Source organism: Ochotona curzoniae, unplaced genomic scaffold (genome assembly GCF_017591425.1).
Source record: "Ochotona curzoniae isolate NIBS_2020 unplaced genomic scaffold, NIBS_Ocur_1.0 contig_2927, whole genome shotgun sequence".
Lineage (NCBI taxonomy): Eukaryota > Metazoa > Chordata > Mammalia > Lagomorpha > Ochotonidae > Ochotona > Ochotona curzoniae.
The window spans coordinates 7,417,859-7,432,132 of NW_024465654.1; the positions used below are offsets into that span (position 1 = coordinate 7,417,859).

The 14,274-nt window shown below is 56.1% G+C and overlaps 1 protein-coding gene across 2 annotated transcripts in view; it reads left to right on the forward strand.

Moving 5' to 3' along the window:
- The window catches only part of ANO6 (anoctamin 6), a 78,712-nt gene that overhangs the window by 17,499 nt on the left and 46,939 nt on the right, over window positions 1-14,274 (forward strand). The window contains exon 2 of one of the 2 annotated variants that reach the window (XM_040978920.1): window positions 7,601-7,663. The exons of the other annotated variant lie outside the window; for it this stretch is intronic. Coding sequence (XP_040834854.1) covers window positions 7,601-7,663 — 63 coding nt within the window. The remainder of the gene's footprint in view (window positions 1-7,600; window positions 7,664-14,274) is intronic. 2 annotated transcript variants of the gene reach the window in all.

Genomic DNA, 14,274 nt, shown 5'->3' on the forward strand with positions numbered 1-14,274 from the left:
CCCAGCATCCTCTCTGCCATCTTCGCCAAGCAAAGCAGGGCCATTGTGGACTCATTCCTTTGCCCACCTGAACTGGGGCACCCAGCTGGTGGAACTGCTAATGGAGCCAACAGGTCAGCCCAGACCAGGGGAGCCAGTAGCTATGTCCGTCACAGGGTAGGGGAACCTTTCTCTGATCCCCTCGCTGCTCCTCTTGGGGTCGGCCTGCCCCGAGATTGTCCGGGCACATGGGTGCACACACACACCCATATGCACGTCCATGCTGTTGGCAAAGAGAGTGTGAGATGAGCTTCCAGTGTCACACCTCCTTGGCCCCATCGCCTGCCATCACTGTTGTCATTTGTCTTCTGGAACGTTCCAGGCTCCTGAAAGCGCTCCTACTCAGGGCGGCTTGTTCTCCCGTCCGTCACAGTGTCGGCACCTTGGAAAGGCGGATGTTCACTTAGTTGGTTGCTGCTGCTCATCATGGCAGCACCTTGTTAAGACTGGTCATACATAAATCAGGGAAATTTGATTTTTAGCTTTCTAATGTAATTTTAAAAATTAAACTTATGGATACAGGATAAAGTTGTTATGCAAATATGCAGAACCTACACAGAATAAATGTGGGCACAGGTTCTGGCAGTGAAGATCATCTCCTGACCTCAGCCTCCGTTTATAGGGCCCGAGTAATGACCGGTACTTATAAAGCATATTAAATTCCTTAATTAATGGAACTGCTCCCCCTTCTTTTTTGTTTCGTGTGGCTGCAAAAATGGATTATTCCATTATCATCCTTGCCAAGAAATTCATAAAATGCCTGAAATATTCAGAAGTGTGTTTTAAACCAGAGGAGATATTAGTGCCTTGGTGCACCGAGCAGAAAACGCTTCACATTTGAGTGGCAAGCCCTGAGGTCCCCTTGGGGCAGGGGACTGCTGGTGGGTCAGCTCCGAGGGGCGACAGGATTCCACACGCTGTAGACTTCAGGGTTTGAATGTGCGTGAGCCCCATGGCCCGGCCTGCCCCAGCGTTCACAGGGCAACACCCACACAGGTGGCGAGTTCTGGCCTCCCCCGCTCCCCGCCTCCTGTAGCAGTGTTTTCTGCCCATCCGGGCCACACAGTGAGGCACCTCCCGGAACAGTGTCAGCCACGTCATCATAGATTTCAACTCATTCCCTCCCTGGCAGCCCTGTCCTCCCCTGCCCCACGCCACCCACTTCCTCTTTTTGCTGTTTCCTCAGTGCCCCACCCTGCGGCCACTGCCTGGTCCCTGGCCCAGGCGCCGCCTCCGTTTCTTGGTGCTCTGGTCCCTCCCGGCCAGGTGTGGATCTGAGCTTGTCACCCTCCGAGCCGTGGCCGTCACCAAGGGCAGCCTGGACTTTTTCAGGACTCTGAACAGATTCTGGGGTTTCCTGTGCTCCCCGTGTGGGAAGACAAAAAAGCCGAAGACTCATTTTTCAAGGTGTACATTTTCGGTTGATTGTGGTGCGAATCAAGATGCCACAGGGATTGAGGGCTCTGAGGGACCGTGTGTGTGGGAGCATGCCTCGGGTCGGGAGGCACCTCCCTCATGACGTGCACAAGTCAGAGTCGGATTGCGGGAGGGGCCGGAGCACCCGTTGCTGGTCCCAGCTCAGCTCTGCGGCGGCCCTGGCTGTGGGCTGCCCTCCCTGCCTTGGCTTGATCAAGTGGGTTACAGTGCACCCGTTGCTGGTCCCAGCTCAGCTCTGCGGCGGCCCTGGCTGTGGGCTGCCCTCCCTGCCTTGGCTTGTTCAAGTGGGTTACAGTGGATGACAGGCTTATTAGGAACAGCTGTGAGGGCTGTGAGCTGCAGTGCGCACGGCATGCATCGTGACGCATTTATAGCGCATGTGCAGGCGAGAGGATAGTCGTGGTTGTCTGTACGGGGAGCGTGTGAGTATTTCTAGTAAATTTGGGGTTTTCTCCATTCTCTGTAATAATCGTTTGGAACTAAAGAGGAAATGTCAAAGCCTGTTTCTGGTCTCTGGGACAATCCTGACATCTCTGTGCCTCCTGTGCCAGTCCTGAGGTACCACATCACCTGCGCATGCTGTGCTCTGTACATGGGGCCCTGCACACACCGTGCTCCTGCACGCACACCGTGCTCCTGCACACACACCGTGCTCCTGCACACAAGTGTTACCTGCCCACACTGTGTCCCTGCCCAGGCCCTGTTCCTGCCCGCACTGGGTTCCTCCCCCACACACTGGTGTTCCTGCCCACACTGGGCTCCTGCCCACACTGTGTCCCTGCCCGTGCCGTGTTCCTGCCCGCACTGGGTTCCTCCCACACACACTGGTGTGCCTGCACACTGTGTCCCTGCCCGTGCTGTGTTCCTGCCCGCACTGAGTTCCTTCCACACACTGGTGTTCCTGCCCACACTGTGTCCCTGCCCAGGCCCTGTTCCTGCCCGCACTGGGTTCCTCCCACACACACTGGTGTTCCTGCCCACACTGGGCTCCTGCCCACACTGTGTCCCTGCCCGTGCCGTGTTCCTCCCACACACACTGGTGTGCCTGCACACTGGGCTCCTGCCCGTGCCCTGTTCCTGCCCGCACTGGGTTCCTCCCACACACACTGGTGTGCCTGCACACTGGGTTCCTGCCCAGGCCCTGTTCCTGCCCGCACTGGGTTCCTCCCACACACACTGGTGTGCCTGCACACTGGGTTCCTGCCCACACTGGGTCCCTGCCCAGGCCCTGTTCCTGCCCGCACTGGGTTCCTCCCACACACACTGGTGTGCCTGCACACTGGGCTCCTGCCCGTGCCCTGTTCCTGCCCGCACTGGGTTCCTCCCACACACACTGGTGTGCCTGCACACTGGGCTCCTGCCCACACTGTCCCTGCCCAGGCCCTGTTCCTGTATACGTGTGGCTCCTGCTCTGCTCTGTGTTCCAGCACTGCGGCATCCCCTACGTGTGTTCCGGCACATACCACATCTCCTGCCTGTTGGCCTTGCTGTCCCTCTCTAGTTTGTGGCCTCAGCCTCCCCTAGTCCAGGCTGTCCTGGACATTTTGGGAGTGAACAGCAGGTGGAGGTCCCTCTGTTCCTCTCACTCTGTCTCTCAAATAGGTGAAATAAATAAAATACAATGTTAAAAAAGGAAAAAAAAAAAAGTAAGAGAAAAGGGAGCTTTAACAGCCAGGAACCTGGCCTGGGGCTATGCTGTTGCAAATCCCTGTAGCTTCATTCGCCACAGTTTCCTCTAATCAAAGACCTTGGGACCACTCACAGAGCTGTTGGGGGAGGAGCACTTGGCTCTCTGCTGTCTGAAGTCTCCCGTGGACACTTCCGTTCCTAATTAAGGAGGCTCAGTGGAAAGGGGATGGCTATCGGGTTGTTAGTGACCTGCTGACTTAGTGTCTCACGCTGATTGCCTGGTCTGCATCTGTGTGGGGTGTCTACCTCTGGGTTAGCGCTCCCTTCGTGGGTGTGTGTCAGATTCTTGGGTGCTGAGATTCAGGGCAGCCCCGGACAGCCCTGGCATGCTCTGTGCCCGGAGCTAGAGTGTCTGGGGGGTCCCTTCCTGTTCCTCATCCTTGCCCTACCCCTCCTCCCCCTCTGCAGGTAGCCTGCAGTGTGGAGTGGATTCAACAAGTAACAATGGCCATTGGGTTTCTTTTTAAGGTTTTTTTATTTGAATGGCAGGGGGACCAATGGGTTTTAGGACAGAGAGAGAGAAAGAGAGACCTTCCATCCACTTCCCAAAAGGTTGCAGAAGCCTGGAGCTCCGTGTGGGTTCCCCCCTGAGTGACAAGGGCCCAGCGCTTGGGCCATCCTCCACTGCTTTCTCAGGTGCATCAGCAGAGAGCTGGTTCAGACGCAGAGTGCTCTGAAAGCGCTCCAACCAGCCACTGTGATAGATGAAGCCGGCATGGCAAGCAGTGGCTAACCTGTAGTTGGGTTCTTGGGTGCCTCCTGCCAGGCCTCAGGCTGCGCTGTCCTGTCTGGGCTTGCAGCAGGAGTCAGGATGAGGAGCAGGCTCCCCTTTAGCAGGTGAGGAGACCTGGCCTGCTGCTCCGCCAGCTTCCCTGAGCTCTGCAGGCCCGGTGTCCCCCAGGCCACAGCACCCGTCCGTGACCCCACCCTGTGTGTGCGTGCACACAGTCTAGTCTGTGTCCTACACTCCTTCCTGGCAGACATGCTGTGCCCCTGTCCTGGCACGTGCCACAGCCTCCTCCCTGCTGGGGCACTGTGCCAGGACCTTAGAAGCATCGCTGCAGGTGGGCTGACTGCCCATTGGCCTGGCCATCCTTTTGGGGTGGTGTGGATGATGCCCTGGGGTGGCAGCCCCTGCCCATCCCGGGGAAGCTGAGGGCCTCCGGCTGAGCGAGCTGACCCAGCCTTTCTCAGGCAGGCAGTGGGTTTGCTGCTGAGTTCCCGCCGCTTCCCAGCTTGCGCGTGACCAGGGAGCCGGAGTTGGGGCCAAGGAAGCCAGGAATTGAACCCGAGTACTGATGTGCGTGGTAGACATCTTAGCCGCTGGCCTAATTGCCCGCCCCAAGGTCTCATTTATACATCTAGAAATTCTGACGGGTGGGTTACTGTTTTGTCTCCTTTGATCTATTTCATTACTCTGAGACCACTGGCATTAAATTATAAAAATGAGGTTGGCACACCAGTACAGCATTCACTTCCTGCTCTGGATTCCCGAAGCCCCACGGGAAGCTCTGTGAAAATTCCACCCGTCATGTTAAGATGACACCTTCCCTTTAGGAGTTACGGCACAGGAAGGAGGACTTTGGGAAACAAGCCAAGCCTTCAAAATCCACCAATAAATAAAATCCTCGGAGCACTCGCTTCTTGAGTCACACGATTTGTTAAAAGATCCCCGCATGTGCAGAGCGTGCTGAAGGAGGGGGAGGGGGCCTGTGTGTCTCTGCCCCAATCCCGCCTGGGGTGAGCCCAGGCTGCAGGAGCAGACAAGGAGGAGGAGGAGGAAGACGAGGAGGAGGAAGCAGAGGAGGAGGAGGAAGATGCAGCGATGGCAGCTATCTGCCCCAGGGGCTTGTCTCCGTGCGTATGTGTTGACTGGTTTGGCCAGTCTGCTGACCTCGTGTGAGTTTGCCAGGACGGTCACAGCAGGGCCTCTCCGACTGGGCCTGAGAACTGCCTTCCCGCAGTTCTGGGAGCTGGAAGTCACGGCCAAGCGGTCAGTGCGTTTGGTTTCCTGGGCGGCTTTTTCCACAGGCCTCGGTGGGCAGGCACTGCAGGGAGTGTCCGCCTGGCTGCCTCCTGTGAGGATGTCGGCATGACCGTCAGGACCCAGCCCAAAGCCTGTTTCCACTCCTCAGCCTTGGAGGGCCCTGTCTGACTCGGTCACTCCCCAGGTGCTGGCGGGAGGGCTGGACTCAGGGTGCCTCAATCTGCAATAGCGTTGATCTGTTCTAAGTTTTGTGGACCTGTCTGTGAGTCTTTAGCTCACGGTTAAGACCCCGGCATCCCACGTCGCACAGCCGCAGTCCCCTTCCGGCTCCGGTCCCTGAATGCAGCTTTGTGCTCATATAGTCACTGGGAGACAGCATTGAGGGCTCAGGCAACCCACTTCCTGGGACCCACATGGGCGACCAGCTTGTTCCAGGCTTCTGGTTGACCAGGGGCTGGGAGATCTTGCCCGACCTCCCTCTCTGTCTGATGGATAGGGCGGTGAGGATCAACAGGGGAGATGGACCTGGTGTCCTCGTTGGGTCTTGCCCCTGTGAGAGGCGCTTCGTGTCTCCTGCTCTCCAGGCCCCATCCTCGCCCTGCGCACCCAATACGCTGTCCTGTGGCTTTGGCTGTCCCTGCCCTGTGTCATTCTCAGGATGAGCCTACTCTCACTTCAGGGTTGGAGCCTGGTCCCTGTTCACCAGAGGACCTTTGTGACCGCCACCTGCCAGCAAGAGGTTGACTTTCACAGGAACATGTGTGGGTCCCACTTTACAGGATGCTCTGCTCTGAGCTACCCTCATTTTGCACACTCGGCAAGGGCCGTGGCTGCCGAGGCTCCTGGCCTCCCAGGCGTCGCCCGTGAACACCGCGTGGAACTCTGCCTCTGCTCGTTGCAGGGCCAGGCGGTCTGCAGAGCTGGCCTCCCCGCTGTCCACCCTCTGAGAGTGTTTCTCCTGAGGCTGCTGACTGCACTCGGGCAGGTCTTCATTGCCTGATTGGGTAGGGAAGGGTGCAGAGAGGGACGCGGTGCAAGCCCTGCCTCACTGCCCACTGCCTGGCAGGACCCTGGCGGCCAGTGTGGATGTGTAAGTGTCTGTGAGTGTGGCTGGGGGCGGGGGCTGTGCTGCAGAAAGGCCCACTTGGCCACAGGTTTCAGAGGAGCTGCGAGTACTGCTGGGTCACATGCATTTGGGTCTCGGTTGCTTGGGGGGTGATGTCAGAACCTGCAGAAGGAGTGGCACATGTCCACTGTGGCCTTGGACCTATGGGGCAGAGGGGAACATAGGGAGCCTTTTGCCTTCTCCTTTCCCACCCTCTGCAGCTGGAATAGGGGCTGGGGGAGGGCATGGGGCAGCTAGACCAGTCCTGATGCAGATGCCCAAGGCCCACTCAGTCCTCTGGAGTGTGGTCTCCGTGGGTCTCTCAGAAGCTTGGTGAGTGTACACCCAGGGCTGGGAGCCGTGGGGCCTGGGGGCACCATCTGTCCATGTCCTCAGTCCTGGCTGTCATGCTGTGTCTCCTGGCGAGTTCAGGGAAGCAGTGCCAGTCACCAGCCCTGGTTTCTGGAAAAGGGACTGGTGCCTTACAGAAAGCTCCATGGTAAGTCTGAGGGACAGGGGAGTGGGGTCAGCTGGCCTGTGTGTGTCCTGCTGCACATGGGACCAGTACGGTGAGTGGGGTCAACTGGCCTGTGCCTGTCCATGCTGTACATGGGACCAGCACTGTGAGTGGGGTCAGTGACCTGTGCGTGTCCTGCTGCATATGAGACCAGGACTGTGAGTAGGGTCAGCTGTCCTGTGCCTGTCCTGCTGCACATGGGACCAGGACAGTGAGTGGGGTTAGCTGGATTGTTCCTGTGCCTGCTATAGGTGGATGGATCGGGAGAGTAGGAATTATTGTAGATGGTGAGGACAGGAACTGGGAAGGGCAGTTGGTAGTGGTGGCTGTGGTAGGTGGCCATGGCAGCTGGCAGTGGTTGTGATGATAACCATGGTAGTTGTGGTGGTGCTGGTCGTGGTAGTGGCCGTGGTGGTAGATGTGGTGTTGGCCATGGCCGAAGTCATGATGGCTATGGGGTGCAGTGGTTGTGATGGTAACCATGGTGGTGGTAGTGATGGGCGTGGTGGTGGTCATGATGGTGGCCGTGGCGGTGGTTGTGGAGGTGGCCGTGGCGGTGGTGGTGGTTGTGGAGGTGGCCGTGGCGGTGGTTGTGGAGGTGGCCGTGGCGGTGGTTGTGGCTGTGGCGGTGGTGGTGGAGGTGGCCATGGCGGTGGTTGTGGCCGTGGCGGTGGTTGTGGAGGTGGCCGTGGCGGTGGTGGTGGTTGTGGAGGTGGCCGTGGCGGTGGTGATGGGAGTGGTGGTGGGTGTGCCGGGGCTGAGGCCAGCCTGGCCCTCTGCACCTGTGAGTCTTTGTGTCATATTCACTCTGCCTCCTCCTTCTCAGGTGATGCGTCTGCCTCCAGGCGGCCCTTTCTGGCCCCTCACAGCCTCCTCCCATCCAGTCTGGGTAAGCCGTGTGCTCTGTGTGTGATCAGCACCTGCTGTTAGCTCCCACACACCCCCTCCCTGTAGCGCTCACCTCTTGTGCATCCCACTCCTGTGTGCTCGGGCCCCAGCCGGAATGTCTGGTCATGCTCCCAGACTGCTCACTCTCAGCCCATTGCATGGGCTGCTGAAATTCCTGACTCCGGTGCGTGAGGTTGGGAAAACAGCTGCTGAGGCCGGAGGTGTGTCCTCCTGTGGGCAGCCTGCACACGTGGGGCGGGATCCCACAACCAGACTCCTATCCCTGCCACCTGCCAGGGAAGTGTTTGGGCATCATACGTTTGCTGAGGGGATTTGTGATACAAAACACTGCGAGATTTCCCCCAGCCGACCTTCAGTGATGCTCAGGTTTTGAGCACACCTGTGGCTTCCCACCCCCAGGCTCCTGCAGTGACTCCTCGCCTGTGAGCAGGAGACATGCATGGAGCAGCGGTGTCTGAAGGCAGCAGGGCCATGACAATGACTTGAGGACTGATGGGTTGTCTTTGTCTTGCCCAGTTCCTGGCTCTGGGACTCCACATTCTGTTAACATATCTAGGTTGCAGGTCTGGGCGTCTTTGAATTTGGTCGTTCCAGGCTTTTCCACCAGTTTAAAAGCAGGAAGGAAACAGAGCTTGTCGTCTGGCATGCTGTTCTACGTAGGACCTGGCTTGGCTTGTGGCTTCCTCTCACTGCAGCACTTTTCAGGTTTGCAGTATTGTTGGCTGCTCCTGTAGCTGTGAAGAGAAGTTTGTCTCAGAAAACGGGGTTGCACCTGCGTCTCTGTGGCCTTCAGGGGGTCAGGAAGCTCCAGGGAGGGTGGGGAGAGAAACAGTTTTCCCAGGTAGAAGATCAAAAGAGAAGTGACTGGGAACCAAGACTGCCAACTGGGCTGTGAGGTCGGGGCCCCCAGGAGGCTCAGACTCCAGGCGGGATGACCATGACCGTTCCCAAATCCAGGCGGGACCGTCAGAAGCTGGCTCGTCCTAGGGCAAGGGGCATTGTGGGAGTGAAGCCACCGACCAGCAGGGAAAATTTTTCTGACAAAATATTCCTGAACGTCTCAGGGGTACGCGGAGTAATTTAGCAGGAGATAAAGCTAAAACATTTCTTTAAAAAGTATTCATTTGTATTGGGAAGACATTTGTAGAGAGGAGAGACAAAGATCTTTCATCTGCTGGTTCACTCCCCAAATGGCCACAGTGCAGTAAAATGAGTGGAATCCTGTCTTCTGCAACAAAATAGATGGAAATCACTAGGCTTGGTGAAATAAGCTGGAATCATGTTTTTCCTGGTGTGCTGTGTGGAGGGGAGGGGCTTCGGGGCTTTGCTGGTTGCTTCCACCCTGTGTCTATTGGGGCTGTGCTGGTTGCTTCCACCCTGTGTCCATTGGGGCTTGAGGAAGAGAGGGGCTTCTTCCTGTTTGCTGTTTCCTAAGATCTTTACTCGATGGAGTGTTAAGTCTGTGATAATGAAGGAAATACAGCATTGCAGAAAAAAAATACAACATATAGCAGGAGGTGCCAGTGCTAATTCCCAACAGGATAACCCATCACCTGCAGGCACTGGAAACCCGTATGGGCATCGGTTCATGTCCCCGCTATGCCACTTACATACAGTTCCCTGCTAATGGCCTGGGAAAGTGGTGAGGGATGGCTCAAGGCCTTGGGATCCTGCTCAGCTCAGGCCATGTGGGGAGTGAACCAGCAGATGAAAGATCTTTCTGTCTCTCTTTTCTGTAAATCTGTCTTTCTAAAGAAAGACGGCAGGAGGAGGACAGGTGGGAATTCCGGGCACGAGGGAGGGTAGCATGTGGAGCATCCCAAGCTCCGACACCTGAATTGTGAACAGGGTCTCTGCCAGTTTCACAGAGATCTGGGGTCTTGATGGCTGCAGGCTCAGCAGCCGGGGCGGGCGTGCGCTGGGCCCGGCACCCTCGGCAAGCACGGGCTGCTTTCCTTTTCCGCCTGTCCTGCCTGAGCCCTTTGCTCCCTGAGGCAAGGCAAAACTTCAGGAGACCCCGGCTCTGTTGCTTTTCTTCCTCTGAAACGCACACACGTGTATATACATGGGCATTTCAAATGCATACGCAAGACTGGAGTTTTATAATACGCATTTGCTAAGTGTTACAGAAATAAAGTTTTTGTGCCAAAATAAACTCGTTCGATTCCCTTTCTCTGGCCTTTGGAAGTGCTGCCACATTTACATACTGTCACGTGATCTGTGGCTCGTTATCTGTGTGTCAGAGGGACTGGCTTGCATAGTATACAGATATGTGGTTTTTGTTGACCTGGTCAGCGGTGTCAGAGCTCATGGGGATGTGAAGATAAAGGAAAACATGAAGTGCATGGGCGGCAGAGGCCTGGGCGGCAGAGGCCTGGGCAGCAGAGGCCTGGGCGGCAGAGGCCTGGGCGGCAGAGGCCTGGGCGGCAGAGGCCTGGGCGGCAGGGCCAGCCGGCTGCCTGGAGGAGCGGACGCCGCCCTGAGGACGCCGCCCTGAGGTCGCTGGCTCCCCCAGACCCTCAGCCTTGCTGGGTGGGGACTCTGGACTGCGTTCCATGTGGTCAGCACTGTGGATGGGCTGGTGAAAGTTGTTTCTGCTGCCCTTGATAACCTCTTATCTTTATTGTTTTATTCCCATTTCAAAGCGGTCTGTACTTATAAAAGTTCACAGTGCATGCCTTTTTAATCTCTAAGTGACCCTCCCTCCTGGGGGCCAGGAGATGTGGGGGCTGGTCCTTGGAGGTGGGGGCCTGACTCTAATCTCTCTGACCCCCTCTTGGGGGCCGGGGGATGTGGGGACTGGTCCTTGGAGGTTTGGAGGTTTCTGCACGTGTGTGTATGGGCTTCTGCCCGCTTGCTTCACGCAGGCCAGGCCTGCGGCTGAGGGCACTGGGAAAGCCTGTGCTTCTGTCTGCATAGCCCAGGAATGTACTGTCGTGCTGTCTGGACATGTGTGTGCATGTTTGTGCCTTAGCATGTGTGCATAGGGCCTTCTGAGCAACAGGTTCCCAAAGTAGATTACTGGGTCAGAGTATATGTGTTTGACATTTTTAAACTTCTAGGTTTTTTAAAGTTTTGTTTATTTTTATTTGAAAAACAAATTTACAGAAAGAAGGCGAGGCAGCTGGTTCATTCTCCAAATGACTACAATGGTTGTAGCTGAGCCAATCTGAAGGCCAGATCAAGATAATTCTTCTTGGTCTCCCCATGGTTGTAAGGGTCCAGGTACTTGCTGCTTTCCCAGGCCATCAGCAGGGAATTGGATCAACAGCGGAGCAGCCAAGACACAAACTGGCATCCATTTGGGATTGCCGGCATTGTGGGTGGGTGATGAGCTGGCTGTGCCATCACACTGACCCCTAGCTGTTTGTTTCTTTCTTTCCTTATTTCTTTTTGTGGTAGTGGCGGTGTTTTTGTTTTAAGATGAAAAAAATTGAGTGTGAAAAGTGTTGATGAGGGAAAAACCAAGAGTTAGCTCAGAGTTAGGACAAGAGTAAAGAGGCCTTGGAACGAGAGCCTGGCACTTGGGAGGAGCAGCCAGGCTGAGCTTTGAGGGGATGGGGCTCCCAGGGGAAGGTTTGGGGATGGGGAGTGGTCAGCTCCCAGAGAGTGTTTGGGGATTGGGGGGAGTGTGGCTCCAACAGGAGGGTTTGGGGATTGGGGGTTGCAGCTCCCAGAGGAGTGTTTCTGGATTGGGGGGATGGTCAGCTCCCAGAGGAGGGTTTAGGATTGGGGGTGGTGGTCAGCTCCCAGAGGAGGGTTTGGGAAGTGTGGCTCCCGGAGGAGTGTTTGAGAATGGGATGTGGTCAGCTCCCAGAGGAGTGTTTAGGATTGGGGGGGGTTGGTCAGCTCCCAGAGGAGGGTTTGGGGGAAGTGTGGCTCCCACAGGAGGGTTTGGGATTAGGGGCGGGGGATGCGGCTCCCAGGGGAGGGTTTGGGGATGGGGTTGTGTGGTTCCCAGGGCAGGAGCTGGACGCTGTGGCATCATTTTCATAACTGCCGAGGTAGGTGCCTCGGTGACAGGTCTCAGGTGGCCCAGATCTCTCCGGTGACTTGACCGTGTCCAAATGATGCCACGCTAGTATTGCCTGGACTGGAAATGCTGGTGGCCACTCCTCCATCACCTGGGAGGGCTGCTGCTCAGTGGTCATGTGGAGGCTGCTGGGCTGCTGAAGGCTGACCAGGAAGGTAAAGAGGCCCTACTGAGGGGGCCTTGACCCCGAGCCTGAGTAGCAGCTGCACCAGTGAGGCCGGCTGCTCAGAGGGAAGTTTTTGTCTTAGCCCGTTGCTTGGTTGATGGCCTCAAGTGGGATCTAAGCAGTGGACGTCGTTTAGGAAGTCATGTGCGCCCACCACAGGGCACACTCAGCGCTGGGCTCTGGCCGGGGCTGCCAGGTCCCTTTGCTTTCATTGGTGGCCCTGCTTGCTTATGCTGTCCCTCACTTGTGACATAGCAGCACACTGAGTAAAGCCCGCACTCCTCAGCAGACCAGAGTGGGATGGACGCTTCTCAAAGTGCCACCCCTCCCTCATGCTTCCTGGGCACGAGCACTGCTTGACTCCTTTTACCCCAGACGTGTGTGTGTGTGTGTGTGTGTGTGTGTGTTGCAGGTGCCATACAGCATGTGGCTGCTTGTCGCAAGGAGGAAAGGAGCTGGGGGCTACCTGCAGAGATAGTGCCCATGCCGAGAGCCAGCTGCTTTCTCTGGGCATCTGATGCCCTGGCTTCCTGCTGCTTGCTGTCTTTTGTTTAAGTTGTCCTTCCTACCACACAAGTTTAGTTTATTCTTTGAAAGCAACATGGCCTTCAGTTCATTGGGAACTGGCTCATGGGCAGACCGGGGAGTTAGGGTGCTGTTGAGACTGTGCTGGTCCAGACCAGGAAGAGCTCCTGCCGGGGAGGGTGGGACAGGGGGACAGGTCTGCCCGACTCCGAGACAGTCCAGCCCACAGGAGGCAGCAAGGGTTTGAAAGCCCCATTTGTTTTCCTTGTGGTACAGGAGATGGTAACTTGGGCTGTCCAGCTGAGCCACAGGTCCCAGTGCCCGGTGAAGTGGTTCTCACACTGTGTACGGCTCTCATCACCCTCCTGGCTCCAGAACCTTCTAAGGAAACTGCATTTGCTAGATGACAGCCCCCACCCTGCCTATCCACTGCCTTTCTGCCCTCTGTCCCTCTGATAGGGATTCCTCCAGGTGGCCCATGGAATGGGGACCGTCCTTGTTGCTCCTTACTCAGCACGGTGGTCCTCACTGTTACTGCATGCTGTGGCAAGTGTCAGCGTTTACTTCCCTGTTGACATAGCATGTGCTGCTCCGTGGGGTGCTTTGCTCACGCCTGCATCCACCAGCCAGTACTGGGTTGCTTTGCCTTTGCAGGTGAGTACTTGGCCTAAGGGGATGACAGTTTCTGTTTAAGGGTCTGCTTTCACTTCTAGGGGTGTAGCCTGTTTCTTACCTAGTTTTTGATCCACGTGTTTACATTATAAAAGACATTGCTGATATATTCTGTCATTAATGTTCTTCCTAAGTCCCTGCACACAGTTGGTGTAAGCAGTTAGGTGTGGCTCCTCAGATGCAGAGTCAGATCCAAGCAAGCTTACGTTGCCACCAGGGAGCTCTCAGAGCCCGGTGCCCTGCTGGTGTGGTTATTAACAGTTCTCTGCCAGCTCAACACTTAAATGCAGTGTGTCGATTCTGATTCTACTCCATGTTCAAGATTAGGGTTTATTTGTAGCTCATTGCTGGGCTGGTGTGGGTTTGGTTGAGATTCAGCTTATTGGTAGAGGGGAGGAAAGTCCATGAGCTCCTTTGCTTCTCCGCTGAGGAAGTCCCCATCCTTCTCCGCTGGCCAGGGGGTCTCTGTCCCCGGGCAGTGGCCAGCCTTTAGCCAACTCAGTGCGGAAGCCCAGCTCAGCCCTCGGCTGGCTGTTGACGACTGTTGGTGACCCCTCATTGCAGACTGTGCTTGAACTGGCTGCACCTCCTGAATGTGTCCAGCAGTGGTGATGGCTGTGCATGGCGTGTGACAACTACCGTCTGTTCAGTTATGACACACAAAGGTTTTAGATATGGGCGGGCCTACCCTGCTGTTGCTGCCTTTATTATTATTGTTTTTCTGGCTGGCTTTGAAATGAGGCCTGCTGTGGTGGGTGAGGCAGGGCTGACAGCACAGGTGGGTTTGTATGCAGGGATGTGGAACGCCTGCACGCCACACCACGTGAGCCCTGGCGGTGGTGGGAAGCAGCTGTGAGCTGAGTGCAGCCGGCGCACACTCAAGGTGGGGTTCCTCTGGGAACTGCCTGGTCTGTGCAGTGGCCATACTCTTGCAGGATGTTCCTGGAACATGTTTGCATAGTCAGTGCCATTTATCTTGGACAACATCAGTCACTTGAGCCACACTTTTGAAAGCAGTACCCACCTCCCCTTCAGCTATAGAGTCCATTATTGTTCATCTTAAATCTTAATTGAAAACTAGCTGTTCATTCAGTGGTAAAGGCTGCGGAAACAAATACTTCCTCACACTTATAATAAATTGCGATGGGTATCAGACAACCAAAATAACTTTGGAAAAGAATAAGAGGACTCACAC